The 18,476-nt window shown below is 68.8% G+C and overlaps 2 protein-coding genes across 2 annotated transcripts in view; both read right to left on the reverse strand.

Moving 5' to 3' along the window:
- DNHD1 (dynein heavy chain domain 1) overlaps positions 1-11,740 on the reverse strand; it is a 278,012-nt gene extending 266,272 nt beyond the window's left edge. Inside the window, 3 exon segments of the mRNA XM_075918511.1 lie at positions 1,125-1,301; positions 6,012-6,657; positions 10,460-11,740. Coding sequence (XP_075774626.1) covers positions 1,125-1,301; positions 6,012-6,657; positions 10,460-10,565 — 929 coding nt within the window. The 5' untranslated portion in view covers positions 10,566-11,740.
- Positions 11,741-15,664: 3,924 nt separating this feature from the next.
- Positions 15,665-18,453, reverse strand: TIMM10B (translocase of inner mitochondrial membrane 10B). Its single transcript, XM_075918512.1, has 3 exons — positions 18,296-18,453; positions 16,381-16,476; positions 15,665-16,214 (listed from the first exon to the last, which is right to left on the reverse strand). The coding sequence occupies exons 1-3, from the start codon at positions 18,329-18,331 to the stop codon at positions 15,987-15,989; spliced, it is 360 nt and encodes a 119-aa protein (XP_075774627.1). The 5' UTR covers positions 18,332-18,453; the 3' UTR covers positions 15,665-15,986.
- Between the last annotated feature and the right edge of the window lie 23 nt (positions 18,454-18,476).

Consider the following 18,476-nt stretch of genomic DNA (forward strand, 5'->3'; position numbering starts at 1 on the left):
TTCCGGGAATGGCTTCCCCCCAGGAAGGTGAGGGCATGGAGGGTCCAGCGGCAGCTGGTCGTCCCCCGAAAGTATCGCCTCAAGCTGCTGTATTTGGCCCACGACGTCCCCGTTGGGGGCCACCGGGGGATCCGGCGCACGCGGCTGAGGCTGCTCCAGCACTTCTATTGGCCGGGAATCTTTACAGCCGTGCAGCGGTACTGCCGGTCCTGTGACTCCTGCCAGAGGGGCGGGAAGGCCCAAGACAGTAGGAAAGCGGCTTGGGGGTCTCTACCCCAGATAGACCCTCTGGGCTGGCTGAGAGAGTTATGGGAGGGGAAGACCTCCCTGGATGGAGCATCGGGGATGGAAGCCGCCCTGGCTGTCCAGAGAAGGCTCACTGGGCTCATGGCCCCGGCCCGAGAGACCCTGGCCAGAGATCAAGGCCAGCGGAAGGGTGGGTGTGACCCCCGAGGACAGGCCTGGGCCAGTCACCCTGGAGCGGGGCAGCGAGTGGACAGAGGGAAGCCAGCTCATGTGGGGCCTCGCCACAGCCGGCCTGAGTCAAGGGGAGCACCCATGTCCCCGGGGCGGGTTCCCACGCAGAGGACCCGAACTTCCCTAGGTCACGAGCGGAGTGACCCTGCTCAGTTCGCTCTCGGAGGGGGGAGAACTGTGACGTAGTGGGGGTACCTGGCTGGTTTCTATGCTGCTGGCTCTGGGGGAACCCCCACTGGCTGCCGTGGGTACCACGACCCAGCAAAACAGGATGAGTCACTATGCAAACCAGTGGCCAGACACCCCCCATGGAGAGGAACAAAGGAAGGTGGATGCTGCCCTGGCTGGGGGGCAGGGCTGGAAGTTAGTTAGTTGGTTGCTGGCTGTCTGAGAGCATGGAGGAGACAGCCTAGGGAAAGGGGCTGGAGTTTAGGGGCCCAGTCTCCCCCATCTCAAGGGGGCCTGAGGCATCCTAGCCCAGCTCTGTGACCAGATTACATCTGTGCTGTGCTGTAACCTGGAGAGGCAATAAACTTCCTCTATTCCACCGGCTGGTGCAGTCTGTTTGTGCCATTTCGGGGTGCAGGAGACGGGGGAACCCCATCGTGCCGTCACAGGGGGCGGGTGCAGGGGTTGGGGGCAGTTACCTGAAGTGCCTGTTGGGCGCTACATTGAGGTAGACAAAGCTGATGCTTCCCAGATGCCTGTTCCTCACGCAGCTCTCGGAGGCCTGGAGCCCAGGCAGGGCCTGCCAGACGCCCTGTGCTCCTCCCGCTGCCTGGGGGGCAGGCACAGGGGCCTCCGGGCCTGGGACTGGCAGGAACCTGTCGCGGAGATGCACTGGGTGAGAGCTCGGAACAGATGCCCCATGCTCCTTGTCCTGCACGGTGACGGGGCCGGGGAGACACGTTCCCCACCCTCGGGGCACCGTGCGGCCAGGACTGGAGAATTCACCTAGGTCTGCTGACCCCCCACGCTCCTTGTCCTGTGCGGTGACGGGGCCGGGGAGACACGTTCCCCACCCTCGGGGCACCGTGCGGCCAGGACTGGAGAATTCACCTAGGTCTGCTGACCCCCCACGCTCCTTGTCCTGTGCGGTGACGGGGCCGGGGAGACACGTTCCCCACCCTCGGGGCACCGTGCGGCCAGGACTGGAGAATTCACCTAGGTCTGCTGACCCCCCACGCTCCTTGTCCTGCACGGTGACGGGGCCGGGGAGACACGTTCCCCACCCTCGGGGCACCGTGCGGCCAGGACTGGAGAATTCACCTAGGTCTGTTGACCCCCCACGCTCCTTGTCCTGCACGGTGACGGGGCCGGGGAGACACGTTCCCCACCCTCGGGGCACCGTGCGGCCAGGACTGGAGAATTCACCTAGGTCTGCTGACCCCCCACGCTCCTTGTCCTGCGTGGTGACGGGGCCGGGGAGACACGTTCCCCACCCTCAGGGCACCGTGCGGCCAGGACTGGAGAATTCACCTAGGTCTGCTGACCCCCCACGCTCCTTGTCCTGTGCGGTGACGGGGCCGGGGAGACACGTTCCCCACCCTCGGGGCACCGTGCGGCCAGGACTGGAGAATTCACCTAGGTCTGTTGACCCCCCACGCTCCTTGTCCTGCACGGTGACGGGGCCGGGGAGACACGTTCCCCACCCTCGGGGCACCGTGCGGCCAGGACTGGAGAATTCACCTAGGTCTGCTGACCCCCCACGCTCCTTGTCCTGCGTGGTGACGGGGCCGGGGAGACACGTTCCCCACCCTCAGGGCACCGTGCGGCCAGGACTGGAGAATTCACCTAGGTCTGCTGACCCCCCACGCTCCTTGTCCTGTGCGGTGACGGGGCCGGGGAGACACGTTCCCACCCTCGGGGCACCGTGCGGCCAGGACTGGAGAATTCACCTAGGTCTGCTGACCCCCCACGCTCCTTGTCCTGCGCGGTGACGGGGCCGGGGAGACACGTTCCCCACCCTCGGGGCACCGTGCGGCCAGGACTGGAGAATTCACCTAGGTCTGCTGACCCCCCACGCTCCTTGTCCTGCGCGGTGACGGGGCTGGGGAGACACGTTCCCCACCCTCGGGGCACCGTGCGGCCAGGACTGGAGAATTCACCTAGGTCTGCTGACCCCCCACGCTCCTTGTCCTGCGCGGTGACGGGGCTGGGGAGACACGTTCCCCACCCTCGGGGCACCGTGCGGCCAGGACTGGAGAATTCACCTAGGTCTGCTGACCCCCCACGCTCCTTGTCCTGTGCGGTGACGGGGCCGGGGAGACACGTTCCCCACCCTCGGGGCACCGTGCGGCCAGGACTGGAGAATTCACCTAGGTCTGCTGACCCCCCACGCTCCTTGTCCTGCACGGTGACGGGGCCGGGGAGACACGTTCCCCACCCTCGGGGCACCGTGCGGCCAGGACTGGAGAATTCACCTAGGTCTGCTGACCCCCCACGCTCCTTGTCCTGCGCGGTGACGGGGCCGGGGAGACACGTTCCCCACCCTCGGGGCACCGTGCGGCCAGGACTGGAGAATTCACCTAGGTCTGCTGACCCCCCACGCTCCTTGTCCTGCGCGGTGACGGGGCCGGGGAGACACGTTCCCCACCCTCGGGGCACCGTGCGGCCAGGACTGGAGAATTCACCTAGGTCTGCTGACCCCCCACGCTCCTTGTCCTGTGCGGTGACGGGGCCGGGGAGACAAGTTCCCCACCCTCGGGGCACCGTGCGGCCAGGACTGGAGAATTCACCTAGGTCTGCTGACCCCCCACGCTCCTTGTCCTGCACGGTGACAGGGCCGGGGAGACACGTTCCCCACCCTCGGGGCACCGTGCGGCCAGGACTGGAGAATTCACCTAGGTCTGCTGACCCGCCACGCTCCTTGTCCTGCGCGGTGACGGGGCCGGGGAGACACGTTCCCCACCCTCGGGGCACCGTGCGGCCAGGACTGGAGAATTCACCTAGGTCTGCTGACCCCCCACGCTCCTTGTCCTGCGCGGTGACGGGGCCGGGGAGACACGTTCCCCACCCTCGGGGCACCGTGCGGCCAGGACTGGAGAATTCACCTAGGTCTGCTGACCCCCCACGCTCCTTGTCCTGCACGGTGACGGGGCCGGGGAGACACGTTCCCCACCCTCGGGGCACCGTGCGGCCAGGACTGGAGAATTCACCTAGGTCTGCTGACCCCCCACGCTCCTTGTCCTGCGCGGTGACGGGGCCGGGGAGACACGTTCCCCACCCTCGGGGCACCGTGCGGCCAGGACTGGAGAATTCACCTAGGTCTGCTGACCCTCCACGCTCCTTGTCCTGCGCGGTGACGGGGCCGGGGAGACACGTTCCCCACCCTCGGGGCACCGTGCGGCCAGGACTGGAGAATTCACCTAGGTCTGCTGACCCCCCACGCTCCTTGTCCTGCGCGGTGACGGGGCCGGGGAGACACGTTCCCCACCCTCGGGGCACCGTGCGGCCAGGACTGGAGAATTCACCTAGGTCTGCTGACCCCCCACGCTCCTTGTCCTGCGCGGTGACGGGGCTGGGGAGACACGTTCCCCACCCTCGGGGCACCGTGCGGCCAGGACTGGAGAATTCACCTAGGTCTGCTGACCCCCCATGCTCCTTGTCCTGCGCGGTGACGGGGCTGGGGAGACACGTTCCCCACCCTCGGGGCACCGTGCGGCCAGGACTGGAGAATTCACCTAGGTCTGCTGACCCCCCACGCTCCTTGTCCTGCACGGTGACGGGGCCGGGGAGACACGTTCCCCACCCTCGGGGCACCGTGCGGCCAGGACTGGAGAATTCACCTAGGTCTGCTGACCCCCCACGCTCCTTGTCCTGCGCGGTGACGGGGCTGGGGAGACACGTTCCCCACCCTCGGGGCACCGTGCGGCCAGGACTGGAGAATTCACCTAGGTCTGCTGACCCCCCACGCTCCTTGTCCTGCGCGGTGACGGGGCCGGGGAGACACGTTCCCCACCCTCGGGGCACCGTGCGGCCAGGACTGGAGAATTCACCTAGGTCTGCTGACCCCCCACGCTCCTTGTCCTGCGCGGTGACGGGGCCGGGGAGACACGTTCCCCACCCTCGGGGCACCGTGCGGCCAGGACTGGAGAATTCACCTAGGTCTGCTGACCCCCCACGCTCCTTGTCCTGCGCGGTGACGGGGCCGGGGAGACACGTTCCCCACCCTCGGGGCACCGTGCGGCCAGGACTGGAGAATTCACCTAGGTCTGCTGACCCCCCACGCTCCTTGTCCTGCACGGTGACGGGGCCGGGGAGACACGTTCCCCACCCTCGGGGCACCGTGCGGCCAGGACTGGAGAATTCACCTAGGTCTGCTGACCCCCCACGCTCCTTGTCCTGCGCGGTGACGGGGCCGGGGAGACACGTTCCCCACCCTCGGGGCACCGTGCGGCCAGGACTGGAGAATTCACCTAGGTCTGCTGACCCCCCACGCTCCTTGTCCTGCACGGTGACGGGGCCGGGGAGACACGTTCCCCACCCTCGGGGCACCGTGCGGCCAGGACTGGAGAATTCACCTAGGTCTGCTGACCCCCCACGCTCCTTGTCCTGCGCGGTGACGGGGCCGGGGAGACACGTTCCCCACCCTCGGGGCACCGTGCGGCCAGGACTGGAGAATTCACCTAGGTCTGCTGACCCCCCACGCTCCTTGTCCTGCGCGGTGACGGGGCCGGGGAGACACGTTCCCCACCCTCGGGGCACCGTGCGGCCAGGACTGGAGAATTCACCTAGGTCTGCTGACCCTCCACGCTCCTTGTCCTGCGCGGTGACGGGGCCGGGGAGACACGTTCCCCACCCTCGGGGCACCGTGCGGCCAGGACTGGAGAATTCACCTAGGTCTGCTGACCCCCCACGCTCCTTGTCCTGTGCGGTGACGGGGCCGGGGAGACACGTTCCCCACCCTCGGGGCACCGTGCGGCCAGGACTGGAGAATTCACCTAGGTCTGCTGACCCCCCACGCTCCTTGTCCTGCGCGGTGACGGGGCCGGGGAGACACGTTCCCCACCCTCGGGGCACCGTGCGGCCAGGACTGGAGAATTCACCTAGGTCTGCTGACCCCCCACGCTCCTTGTCCTGTGCGGTGACGGGGCCGGGGAGACACGTTCCCCACCCTCGGGGCACCGTGCGGCCAGGACTGGAGAATTCACCTAGGTCTGCTGACCCCCCACGCTCCTTGTCCTGCGCGGTGACGGGGCCGGGGAGACACGTTCCCCACCCTCGGGGCACCGTGCGGCCAGGACTGGAGAATTCACCTAGGTCTGCTGACCCCCCACGCTCCTTGTCCTGTGCGGTGACGGGGCCGGGGAGACACGTTCCCCACCCTCGGGGCACCGTGCGGCCAGGACTGGAGAATTCACCTAGGTCTGCTGACCCCCCACGCTCCCGAGCAAGCCCCCGCCCCAGAGCTGCCAACAGACGCAAGGAGTCCTGGCTCAGCGTCTCCACTCCCGTCCCAATGAAGTCAGTGTGCAGCCCAGCGGCTCGGAGCAGGGGAGCGTGGGGCAGGCCTGCTCCTGGGGAGCCCTTACCTCGGCTCGGCACAGCCATACTGTACAGACACCTCTGTACCCAGGGCGAGGGCCATGAGGCCCAGGCTGCTTTTCCACTGGGTCTCCTCCTGAGCCAGCTCCACACCCACCAGACCCACACAGGGCAGCAGCTCCTGCAAAGACACTGGGCCTGGCTGGCCCATGGCTGCTGATTCTTCTACCTGCTGCTCTAGCACAAATGGGCAGGGCTGGCCCGCGAAGGCTGGCTCTGAGCCACCAGGGAGTGGCATGGCCAGGGGCCCTGACCCTCCGCAGCCCGTGGCGAGTGGATGGGCCCAGGGGAAGGCCTGGCCCATGGCTCCCAGGACATCCAGGTCAGAGACAAGAGCCTGACTGCGGCGGTACAGGGAACACAGGCTCGCCAGGTAGGGCCGCAGCTCTTCCCGGCCACGCAGCTGCTCCTTGAGGGGGCTGAGGAGCCGCAGGGCATCCAGCAGGTCCAGCCAGGCACCGCGGGTGCGCCTCTGCAGCACCCTCGCAAACACAGCCATCAGCTCAGCCACGAGCAGGTCCAAGTGCTGGGGGGCAGGTCTCCCCGTCTCTTGGAGCTGGGCAGCCAGGTGCTGGCGGATGCGCCAGGCCCAGCCCCGCTCCATGGGCTGGCAGCTCCCAGGCTCTCGGCCACCTGCAAAGGGACTGAGTCAGCAAAGCAGGGCTGGGAAAGTGAGTAACTCCTCAGCCCGAGGCCCCCGCTGCCTGGGCTGAGCGTCCCATTCCCCCCACGTGCGTGACCCTGGATGTTCCCAGCTTCAGCACAACCCTGGGCTCCGCTTTGCAGTGGGGGAGAGAGTGACGCTGACAAAAGGCAAGCGGCGTGCCTGGTGTGCGGCCAGCACCCCACCCGAGCACAGTGCAGCTCGACCCCTTGCACACAGCTGACAAAAGGCAAGCGGCGTGCCTGGTGTGCGGCCAGCACCCCACCCGAGCACAGTGCAGCTCGACCCCTTGCACACAGCTGACAAAAGGCAAGCGGCGTGCCTGGTGTGCGGCCAGCACCACACCCGAGCACAGTGCAGCTCGACCCCTTGCACACAGCTGACAAAAGGCAAGCGGCGTGCCTGGTGTGCGGCCAGCACCCCACCCGAGCACAGTGCAGCTCGACCCCTTGCACACAGCTGACAAAAGGCAAGCGGCGTGCCTGGTGTGCGGCCAGCACCCCACCCGAGCACAGTGCAGCTCGACCCCTTGCACACAGCTGACAAAAGGCAAGCGGCGTGCCTGGTGTGCGGCCAGCACCCCACCCGAGCACAGTGCGGCTCGACCCCTTGCACACAGCTGACAAAAGGCAAGCGGCGTGCCTGGCGTGCGGCCAGCACCGCACCCGAGCACAGTGCGGCTCGACCCCTTGCACACAGCTGACAAAAGGCAAGCGGCGTGCCTGGTGTGCGGACAGCACCACACCCGAGCACAGTGCGGCTCGACCCCTTGCACACAGCTGACAAAAGGCAAGCGGCGTGCCTGGTGTGTGGACAGCACCACACCCGAGCACAGTGCGGCTCGACCCCTTGCACACAGCTGACAAAAGGCAAGCGGCGTGCCTGGTGTGCGGACAGCACCACACCCGAGCACAGTGCGGCTCGACCCCTTGCACACAGCTGACAAAAGGCAAGCGGCGTGCCTGGTGTGCGGCCAGCACCACACCCGAGCACAGTGCGGCTCGACCCCTTGCACACAGCTGACAAAAGGCAAGCGGCGTGCCTGGTGTGCGGACAGCACCACACCCGAGCACAGTGCGGCTCGACCCCTTGCACACAGCTGACAAAAGGCAAGCGGCGTGCCTGGTGTGCGGCCAGCACCACACCCGGGCACAGTGCGGCTCGACCCCTTGCACACAGCTGACAAAAGGCAAGCGGCGTGCCTGGTGTGTGGACAGCACCACACCCGAGCACAGTGCGGCTCGACCCCTTGCACACAGCTGACAAAAGGCAAGCGGCGTGCCTGGTGTGCGGCCAGCACCGCACCCGAGCACAGTGCGGCTCGACCCCTTGCACACAGCTGACAAAAGGCAAGCGGCGTGCCTGGTGTGCGGCCAGCACCGCACCCGAGCACAGTGCGGCTCGACCCCTTGCACACAGCTGACAAAAGGCAAGCGGCGTGCCTGGCGCGCGGCCAGCACCGCACCCGAGCACAGTGCGGCTCGACCCCTTGCACACAGCTGACAAAAGGCAAGCGGCGTGCCTGGTGTGCGGCCAGCACCACACCCGGGCACAGTGCGGCTCGACCCCTTGCACACAGCTGACAAAAGGCAAGCGGCGTGCCTGGTGTGTGGACAGCACCACACCCGAGCACAGTGCGGCTCGACCCCTTGCACACAGCTGACAAAAGGCAAGCGGCGTGCCTGGCGTGCGGCCAGCACCACACCCGAGCACAGTGCGGCTCGACCCCTTGCACACAGCTGACAAAAGGCAAGCGGCGTGCCTGGTGTGCAGACAGCACCGCACCCGAGCACAGTGCGGCTCGACCCCTTGCACACAGCTGACAAAAGGCAAGCGGCGTGCCTGGTGTGCGGCCAACACCGCATCCGAGCACAGTGCGGCTCGACCCCTTGCACACAGCTGACAAAAGGCAAGCGGCGTGCCTGGTGTGCGGCCAGCACCACACCCGGGCACAGTGCGGCTCGACCCCTTGCACACAGCTGACAAAAGGCAAGCGGCGTGCCTGGCGTGCGGCCAGCACCACACCCGAGCACAGTGCGGCTCGACCCCTTGCACACAGCTGACAAAAGGCAAGCGGCGTGCCTGGTGTGCGGCCAGCACCACACCCGAGCACAATGCGGCTCGACCCCTTGCACACAGCTGACAAAAGGCAAGCGGCGTGCCTGGTGTGCGGCCAGCACCGCACCCGAGCACAGTGCGGCTCGACACCTTGCACACAGCTGACAAAAGGCAAGCGGCGTGCCTGGTGTGCGGCCAGCACCACACCCGGGCACAGTGCGGCTCGACCCCTTGCACACAGCTGACAAAAGGCAAGCGGCGTGCCTGGCGTGCGGCCAGCACCACACCCGAGCACAGTGCGGCTCGACCCCTTGCACACAGCTGACAAAAGGCAAGCGGCGTGCCTGGCGTGCGGCCAGCACCACACCCGAGCACAGTGCGGCTCGACCCCTTGCACACAGCTGACAAAAGGCAAGCGGCGTGCCTGGTGTGCAGACAGCACCACACCCGAGCACAGTGCGGCTCGACACCTTGCACACAGCTGACAAAAGGCAAGCGGCGTGCCTGGCGTGCGGACAGCACCACACCCGAGCACAGTGCGGCTCGACCCCTTGCACACAGCTGACAAAAGGCAAGCGGCGTGCCTGGCGTGCGGCCAGCACCGCACCCGAGCACAGTGCGGCTCGACCCCTTGCACACAGCTGACAAAAGGCAAGCGGCGTGCCTGGCGTGCGGCCAGCACCGCACCCGAGCACAGTGCGGCTCGACCCCTTGCACACAGCTGACAAAAGGCAAGCGGCGTGCCTGGTGTGCAGACAGCACCACACCCGGGCACAGTGCGGCTCGACCCCTTGCACACAGCTGACAAAAGGCAAGCGGCGTGCCTGGTGTGCGGCCAGCACCACACCCGAGCACAGTGCGGCTCGACCCCTTGCACACAGCTGACAAAAGGCAAGCGGCGTGCCTGGCGTGTGGACAGCACCACACCCGAGCACAGTGCGGCTCGACCCCTTGCACACAGCTGACAAAAGGCAAGCGGCGTGCCTGGTGTGCGGACAGCACCGCACCCGAGCACAGTGCGGCTCGACCCCTTGCACACAGCTGACAAAAGGCAAGCGGCGTGCCTGGTGTGCGGCCAGCACCACACCCGAGCACAGTGCGGCTCGACCCCTTGCACACAGCTGACAAAAGGCAAGCGGCGTGCCTGGTGTGCGGCCAGCACCACACCCGAGCACAGTGCGGCTCGACCCCTTGCACACAGCTGACAAAAGGCAAGCGGCGTGCCTGGTGTGCAGACAGCACCACACCCGAGCACAGTGCGGCTCGACCCCTTGCACACAGCTGACAAAAGGCAAGCGGCGTGCCTGGTGTGCGGCCAGCACCACACCCGAGCACAGTGCGGCTCGACCCCTTGCACACAGCTGACAAAAGGCAAGCGGCGTGCCTGGAGCGCGGACAGCACCACACCCGAGCACAGTGCGGCTCGACCCCTTGCACACAGCTGACAAAAGGCAAGCGGCGTGCCTGGTGTGCGGACAGCACCACACCCGAGCACAGTGCGGCTCGACCCCTTGCCAAGCTAGGGCTGCCTCGGAGATGCGCCACATCGGGGAACGGCAGTGCTCACTCTGGCTGTACGTGAGGGTTCCTGTCCACTCTCATGTGGGCAAAGCAAAAATGAGCTACTGCCTCTAAATGGAACGTCTGCCCCCACCCCGAGGGCAACCCTGGGACTGGCCCGGGACTCCCTGGCTGTGGCAGCAGGCTCCTTACCTGGGGCAGGAGCAGGGAGCATGTCGAGCAGGGGCAGGGAAGGCTGCATGCTATCTCCGGGCAGCGCACACCAACCTGCTAAGGACAACAGCCAGGTCAGTGTCATTGGGCTGGGCAGGGCGGGACTGCAGGCAGGCAGGGAGGAGAGGGGAGGGGAGACCCTGCCGATGACCACAAGAATCCGCAGGGCCTGCCTGGCACAGCCCACACAACCACTGCTGCCAGGAAGCCATGCAGAGCCCTGGAGAGCAGGCAGCACGTCCTGTCATGAGCACCAGCACCCTGTGAGCACCTGCTTTAACCCTCCGGTGGGCCCGGACTCCAGACCTCGCCTTGTCTCCCCTTCTCCAGTGTCTGATTCCAGGCTGGTCCTAACTGTCCACAGACCCCCGCTCGGCACTACTCCTACTCTCCCGCCTCCAGAGCCTGGCAAGCCCCGAGCCTGCCTCCAGAGCCCCACCTAGCCCCGAGCCTGCCTCCAGAGCCCCACCTAGCCCCGAGCCTGCCTCCAGAGCCCCACCTAGCCCCGAGCCTGCCTCCAGAGCCCCACCTAGCCCCGAGCCTGCCTCCAGAGCCCCACCTAGCCCCGAGCCTGCCTCCAGAACTCTGCCCACCTGCCTCCAGAGCTCCGGTACTGCACTACTTCTACTCTCCCGCCTCCAGAGCCTGGCAAGCCCCGAGCCTGCCTCCAGAGCCCCACCTAGCCCCGAGCCTGCCTCCAGAACTCTGCCCACCTGCCTCCAGAGCTCCGGTACTGCACTACTTCTACTCTCCCGCCTCCAGAGCCTGGCAAGCCCCGAGCCTGCCTCCAGAGCCCCACCTAGCCCCGAGCCTGCCTCCAGAGCTCTGCCCACCTGCCTCCAGAGCTCCGGTACTGCACTAGCTCTGCTCTCCCGCCTCCAGAGCCCCACCTAGCCCCGAGCCTGCCTCCAGAAACCATGCCCGGTACTATCTGCTCTCCTGCCTCCAGACCCCGAGCCCCAGGCCTGCCCCAGAGCCCTGCCTTGAACTAGCTGTGCTTTCCGGCCAGAGGTGAACGTAAGATAGAGCAAGAGCCTGCAGAAGGAGGCAGAGGAAGGGAGCTGCAGGCCAGAGGGACCCAGGTGCCGCCACCACATTTCCCGGCAGCAGAGACTCAGACGGCTGGCCTGCAGCTCGGGCAGAGCAGCAAACAGGGACAGCAGGGCAGGGACACAGCCACCGCCGCCAAAGGTAACCTGGCACCAACTGGGATTCCTCCGCCCCCCCAACCAAGCCCCTGCCCGGGGCCCCGCCCCCCCCACCAAGCCCCTGCCCGGAGCCTCCGCCCCCCCCACCAAGCCCCTGCCCGGGGCCCCGCCCCCACCCACCAAGCCCCTGCCCGGAGCCTCCGCCCCCCCAACCAAGCCCCTGCCCGGAGCCCCGCCCCCCCCAACCAAGCCCCTGCCCGGAGCCTCCGCCCCGCCCCCCCAACCAAGCCCCTGCCCGGAGCCCCGCGCCCCCCACCAAGCCCCTGCCCGGGGCCCCGCCCCCCCCAACCAAGCCCCTGCCCGGGGCCCCTGCCCCCCCAACCAAGCCCCTGCCCCGAGCCCCGCCCCCCCCACCAAGCCCCTGCCTGGAGCCTCCGCCCCCCCCAACCAAGCCCCTGCCCGGAGCCCCGCCCCCCCCACCAAGCCCCTGCCCCGAGCCCCGCCCCCCCCACCAAGCCCCTGCCTGGAGCCTCCGCCCCCCCCAACCAAGCCCCTGCCCGGAGCCTCCGCCCCCCCCAACCAAGCCCCTGCCCGGAGCCCCGCCCCCACCCACCAAGCCCCTGCCTGGAGCCCCGCCCCGCCCACACCCACCAAGCCCCTGCCTGGAGCCCCCGCCCCTGCCCCTGCCCGGAGCCTCCGCCCCGCCCCCCCCAACCAAGCCCCTGCCCGGAGCCTCCGCCCCCCCAACCAAGCCCCTGCCCGGAGCCTCCGCCCCCCCCAACCAAGCCCCTGCCTGGAGCCCCGCCCCGCCCACACCCACCAAGCCCCTGCCTGGAGCCCCCGCCCCCCCCAACCAAGCCCCTGCCCGGAGCCTCCGCCCCCCCAACCAAGCCCCTGCCTGGAGCCCCGCCCCGCCCACACCCACCAAGCCCCTGCCCGGAGCCCCGCCCCCCCCAACCAAGCCCCTGCCCGGAGCCTCCGCCCCCCCAACCAAGCCCCTGCCCCCCCAACCAAGCCCCTGCCCGGAGCCTCCGCCCCCCCCAACCAAGCCCCTGCCCGGAGCCTCCGCCCCCCCCAACCAAGCCCCTGCCCCGAGCCTCCGCCCCCCCCAACCAAGCCCCTGCCCGGAGCCTCCGCCCCCCCAACCAAGCCCCTGCCCCGAGCCTCCGCCCCCCCCAACCAAGCCCCTGCCTGGAGCCCCGCCCCCCCCAACCAAGCCCCTGCCCGGAGCCCCGCCCCCCCCAACCAAGCCCCTGCCCGGAGCCTCCGCCCCCCCCAACCAAGCCCCTGCCCGGAGCCTCCGCCCCCCCAACCAAGCCCCTGCCTGGAGCCCCGCCCCCCCCAACCAAGCCCCTGCCTGGAGCCCCGCCCCCCCCAACCAAGCCCCTGCCCGGAGCCTCCGCCCCCCCAACCAAGCCCCTGCCCGGAGCCCCGCCCCCCCCAACCAAGCCCCTGCCCGGGGCCCCGCCCCCCCAACCAAGCCCCTGCCCGGAGCCCCGCCCCGCCCCGCCCCCCCAACCAAGCCCCTGCCCGGGGCCCCGCCCCCCCCAACCAAGCCCCTGCCTGGAGCCTCCGCCCCCCCAACCAAGCCCCTGCCCGGAGCCCCGCCCCCCCGAACCAAGCCCCTGCCCGGAGCCCCGCCCCACGCACCCCGGGTCGCTGGGGGGGGGGGGGGGCGGCCTGTGGCGGGGGCGGGGCCCAGCGCGAGCCCGACCGACCGTTACCAGGGACGCGAACGCGGCGCTGCATTGGGCGGGAACCAGCAACGGCCGCGCTAGCCCCGCCCCTTCTTGCCCCGCAGCGCCCCCTCGCGGCCGGCCCAGCACATCGCTGAGCGTGACGGCCGGGGGCTGCAGCGCTGCTTGCCGCGTGCCTCAGTTTCCCCGCGGCCCGGCGGGGGGGGGCCCGACTCGGGGCGGAGTGGCTCGGGCTGCCCGGGCGGAGGATACCGGGCCGGACTCTGGGCTGCCCGGTCTGAGCGAGGCTGGCTGGGGAGGAGAGCCCCGTGCGCACCCCGGCCACGCCCAGAGCACAGCTGCACCCCTGGAGCGGACAGACCCCAGTCCCCGGGGAGGCTAAATGGAAACTGAGGCACGCACCGGCCCAGCACCTGGCACACAGGTCCCAGGCGCCGTGTACACTTGCACAAGAGCGCTTCCAGCACAGAGCGCCTGCACTGGCCTGTGCTTCTGCACAAGAGCATCCCTGCCAGTGCAGACGCTGTCTTGCCCAAGAAAGCTCCCATGGCCATTCTAACCATCCGCCTTTCTTGCACAAGAAATTCCTGTTGCCTGTCCCCACTGGCCTCTTGTGCAAGAACAGTTGCACAAGAGGGCTTATTCCTGAGCAGGAGCAGAGCTCTTGTGCAAGAAGCCCTGATTTTATACAGTAGAACGTCAGTTTACTTGCCCAAGAACACACGGCCAGTGTAGACAGGCAACAAGTTTTTGCACAAGAGCAGCCACTTTGGCACATGATTGCACCAGTGTAGATACAGGCCCAGTGACTGAAGCAACCGCAGTGCAGCACCAGGCCAGAGAAGAGCAAACCCAGCACAATGCCCACGGGGAGAAAGTGGCCATAGGGGGAAAGCTGGAGGGGTAGACCCAGCATGAAGTAAGGGGTAAGGGCAGCAGACCCAGTGTGGTGCCCACAGGGAAAAGCGGAAGGTGGGCCCAGCACGGTGCCTGGGGGGGAAGGGAAAAGGCAGGGGTGGGCCCAGAGCGGTGCCCCGGGGGGAAAGGTGGGAGATAGGCCCAGAGCAGTGCCTGGGGGGAAAGGGGGAACACGGCCAGCGCAGTGCCTGGGGGGGGGGGGAAGGCCCAGCATGGTGCCCAGGGGGAAAGGTGGGGGGGCGGGGCCATCGCGGTGCCCGAGGGGGGCAGGGCCAGGGCAGTGCCGGGGGGGGGGGGCAAGGTGGGGGGCAGGGCCAGGGCAGTGCCCGGGGGGGGGGGAGGCAGGCCCATTGTGGTGCCCGCGGTAAGGGGGGGGTAGGCCCAGCACAGTGCTCGGGGGGGAAAGGCAGGGGGCAGGCCTGGCGTGGTGCCTGGGGGGAAAGCGAGGGGGGGCAGGCCCTGCGACATGTTAAAACGAGGCACTAGAGCTCGAATGGCAGGAGGCGAAGCAGGGTGTGTGGTTCAGAGCGCTGTGGACAGAAACAGGTCCAGGACCCTGTGCCGAAGTGGGGGGTTTAGTCAACTTGTTCTGTTGTGGGGCGTGTGCTTTGGCAGCAGCTCCCTCCCAAGAGCACTGGGCATGCCTCAGTTTCCCCGGGGCGGCCCTCAGGCCTGGATGGGATGGGAATTGGGGGTGTGACTTACTGAGCCTTGGGGTAGGGGAGCTGGGCGATGCCCTTTAGAACCTCGGCCCATCGGGGGCTCAGGCCTGGGGACGCCTTTCCCCCCGGAAGGAGCAAGGGGCCTGTCAGGAGCCTGGCGGCCAGCTGAGGGGGGCTCACGGGGAGAGCCAGGCCCAGTTTTCTCACGGGGTAAGCGCCATTCTACATTGTGTTCCAGGCAAAGCCATGGACCACGCGTCCTCTGAATGGTTCTGCTCATATGCGGAATGCATTTTGTTGTGAGCACCGAGGCATGTGGAGATGTGCACCATGCATAGAAACCCCTGCTCCCCGCCATGGGCACTGTGCCAATCAGCTTGTGGCACGAACTTCTTGTGGGCAGCCGTCCACACGCTCGGCTTACTGGGAACAGCGGTCACAGCTGATCGGGAAGTCGGGTGGCCGGGTTCTACCTTGCCAGGAGCCCCGGCTGGGCGGCCTTGCTGCGGGGAGCACAAGGGATGGACGGAGGCCAGACTCGGGGAGGGCGAAGCTGTGGAAGTTTCTTGCCCAGAGGTCAGTGGGCTCAGAGAGAGGAGGGACCACCCCTAGTCCTGCTTGGCCTCTGCCAACTGGTTTGGAGCATCGTCCCTCCACCCCTCAAGATCTGCAGACAGCTTTGGGAGGAGCATGGGGCCCCGGGGCGGGCCCCTTGGGCGTCTGTGGCGGTGGTGAGCTGCCACTCACGCACGCAGGGACTCATGAGGACACTGGTTTATTGCAAAGCAGCAGCTGCAAGAAAGCCTGGCCTTGGGGCAGAGCGCCCAGCACAGGGCGGCTGCGGGGGCCAGAGACCCTCAGCAGGGCCCTGCCACCGGCGCACCCATGGCCTGGCCCAAGCAGCCGGAAGGCCCCACTGTTAGGTGGGCTGGCCCAGCCCCAGCGCTGCTGGCTGCTCCGTCTAGGGCACAGACCGGCCCAGAAGTGCCTGGAGAGGCAGTGCTCCAGCCCCGAGGCAGGGCCCAGCTCTGATGCCCCCTGGGCTGTTCCTCACTCAGGCCACAGGCCAGGGAGCAGGGAATTAGCTGAGGGCTTGGGAGGTGCCTTCCGGAGCAACGGCAAGACTGGCAGCCACCTGCCGGCTAGGGGGCGTTTCAGTTCCAACGGCACTTGGGGCTGCCTGGCCGCTGGCGGCCTCGTAGTCCGAGATGCGACGCTGAACCAGGGAGGGCATGAGCTGCACGTAGGCCCCCATGAGGCGGTGGTTGGAGTGGACGAGCTTCCCAGCACAGCAGTCCAGACAGTTCTCCTGCTGGGACAAAGCAGATCACAGGGACCCAGCCCCACCAGGACCAGAGCCCATTCCTCCCCAAGGGCCCCTGCCACACAGCGGGCTGCCCATGGCCCGGATGAGCCAGCCTGCCAGCTGTGCGCCAGGAAGAGCTCCCCAACCCCGGTGCTGGGCCAGGGCTCACCTCTTCCCTGGTGAGTGCCCGGTAGTTCAGGTTGGAGACGCAGCGCAGGAAGCAGAGCTCCGTCATCCTGTTATAGACCAGCAGGAAATCCCGCAGCTGCAAGGAGAGCAAGGAGCTGGGTGCGACTGGCCTCCAGATCGCCCCCCCGTCCTCGCAGAGACCCCGCTTCCCCGTTGCGCAGCTGGACAGCCAGATGCCCTGCCCGACAGGGCCAAATGGCCCTGTGGACGGAGACTCGGCATAGAGTGGGCCCGTTCTCAGCAGGGCCCCGCAGAACCGGGCAGCCCCAGGTTACTGTACGCCTGTGCCGGATCCACCCCAGGGAACACACAGGCAGGGGGCACACCCCCTTGACCTGCCGGCACCCCACCGTACGCTCCCAGCGGCCCCCTCCATACACTCCCAGCGGCCCCCCGCACTGCCGGCACCCCCCTCCATACACTCCCAGCAGACCCCGCACTGCCGCCCCCCCTCCATACACTCCCAACGGCCCCCCCCTCCATACACTCCCAACGGCCCCCCCCTACACTCCCAGCGGACCCCCGCACTGCCGCCCCCCCTCCATACACTCCCAGCGCCCCCCCTCCATACACTCCCGGCGGCCCCCGCACTGCCGCCCCCCCCCATACACTCCCAACGGCCCCCCCTCCATACACTCCCAGCGGCCCCCCGCACTGCCGGCCCCCCCCTCCATACACTCCCAACGGCCCCCCCTCCATACACTCCCAACGGCCCCCCCGCACTCCCGGCGCCCCCCCTCCATACACTCCCAGCGGCCCCCCACACTGCCGGCACCCCCCCTCCATACACTCCCGGCGGCCCCCCGCACTGCCGCCCCCCTCCATACACTCCCGGCGGCCCCCCCCTCCATACACTCCCGGCGGCCCCCGCACTGCCGCCCCCCCTCCATACACTCCCAACGGCCCCCCTCCATACACTCCCAACGGCCTCCCCTCCCTACACTCCCGGCGGACCCCGCACTGCCGCCCCCCCTCCATACACTCCCAGCAGCCCCCGCACTGCCGCCCCCCCTCCATACACTCCCAGCGCCCCCCCCTCCATGCACTGCTGGCACCCCCCTCCATACACTCCCAGCGCCCCCCCCGCACTGCCGGCGCCCCCCCTCCATACACTCCCAGCGCCCCCCCCCGCACTGCCGGCGCCCCCCTCCATACACTCCCAGCGTCCCCCCCCTCCATGCACTGCTGGCACCCCCCTCCATACACTCCCAGCGCCCCCCCCGCACTGCCGGCGCCCCCCCTCCATACACTCCCAGCGCCCCCCCCGCACTGCCGGCGCCCCCCTCCATACACTGCCGGCGGCCCCCCCCTACACTCCCGGCGGCCCCCCGCACTGCCGGCACCCCCCTCCATACACTCCCAACGGCCCCCCGCGCTGCCGGCCCCCCTCCATACACTCCCAGCGCCCCCCCACACTGCTGGCCCCCCCCCGCACGCTCCCAGCCCCCTTTCCCGCACTGCCGCCCCCCCTCCCTACACTCCCGGCGGCCCCCCCCCTCCCTACACTCCCGGCGCCTCCCCCCCCTCCCTACACTCCCGGCGCCGCCCCCCCCCTCCCTACACTCCCGGCGGCCCCCCCCCTCCCTACACTCCCGGCGCCCCCCCCCCCTACACTCCCGGCGGCCCCCCCCCCCTCCCTACACTCCCGGCGGCCCCCCCCCCCTCCCTACACTCCCGGCGGCCCCCCCCCCTCCCTACACTCCCGGCGGCCCCCCCCCCTCCCTACACTCCCGGCGGCCGCCCCCCCCCCTACACTCCCGGCGCCTCCCCCCTCCCTACACTCCCGGCGGCCCCCCCCCCTCCCTACACTCCCGGCGGCCCCCCCCCCTCCCTACACTCCCGGCGCCTCCCCCCCCCACACTCCCGGCGCCCCCGCTGGCCCCGCCCCCACGCACGTTGCGAAGCTGCTGTTGCTCCCCCGCAGGCTCCATGCCCAGCCCACGTGACCAGTCCTCCGCCCGACTCTGCTTGACCTCGCTCGCACTTCCGCCCTGCGTCTGACGTCACCCTCTGCCACGCTCAGAGGACACTTTTCTGCGCATCCATTGCGTCACTTCCGGTCGCCCTCCCTCTTGT

Source organism: Pelodiscus sinensis, unplaced genomic scaffold (assembly GCF_049634645.1).
Source record: "Pelodiscus sinensis isolate JC-2024 unplaced genomic scaffold, ASM4963464v1 ctg91, whole genome shotgun sequence".
Classification (NCBI taxonomy): domain Eukaryota; kingdom Metazoa; phylum Chordata; order Testudines; family Trionychidae; genus Pelodiscus; species Pelodiscus sinensis.

Excerpts from the sequence above, each read along its gene's own strand:
- TIMM10B (XM_075918512.1), bottom strand. The coding sequence starts at position 18,331 with ATGGAGCCTGCGGGGGAGCAACAGCAGCTTCGCAAC. Across the intron at positions 16,477-18,295 it reads AGCAACAGCAGCTTCGCAAC|CTGCGGGATTTCCTGCTGGT; the intron begins GTGCGTGGGGGC and ends CTCTCCTTGCAG. Across the intron at positions 16,215-16,380 it reads GGGCACTCACCAGGGAAGAG|GAGAACTGTCTGGACTGCTG; the intron begins GTGAGCCCTGGC and ends TTGTCCCAGCAG.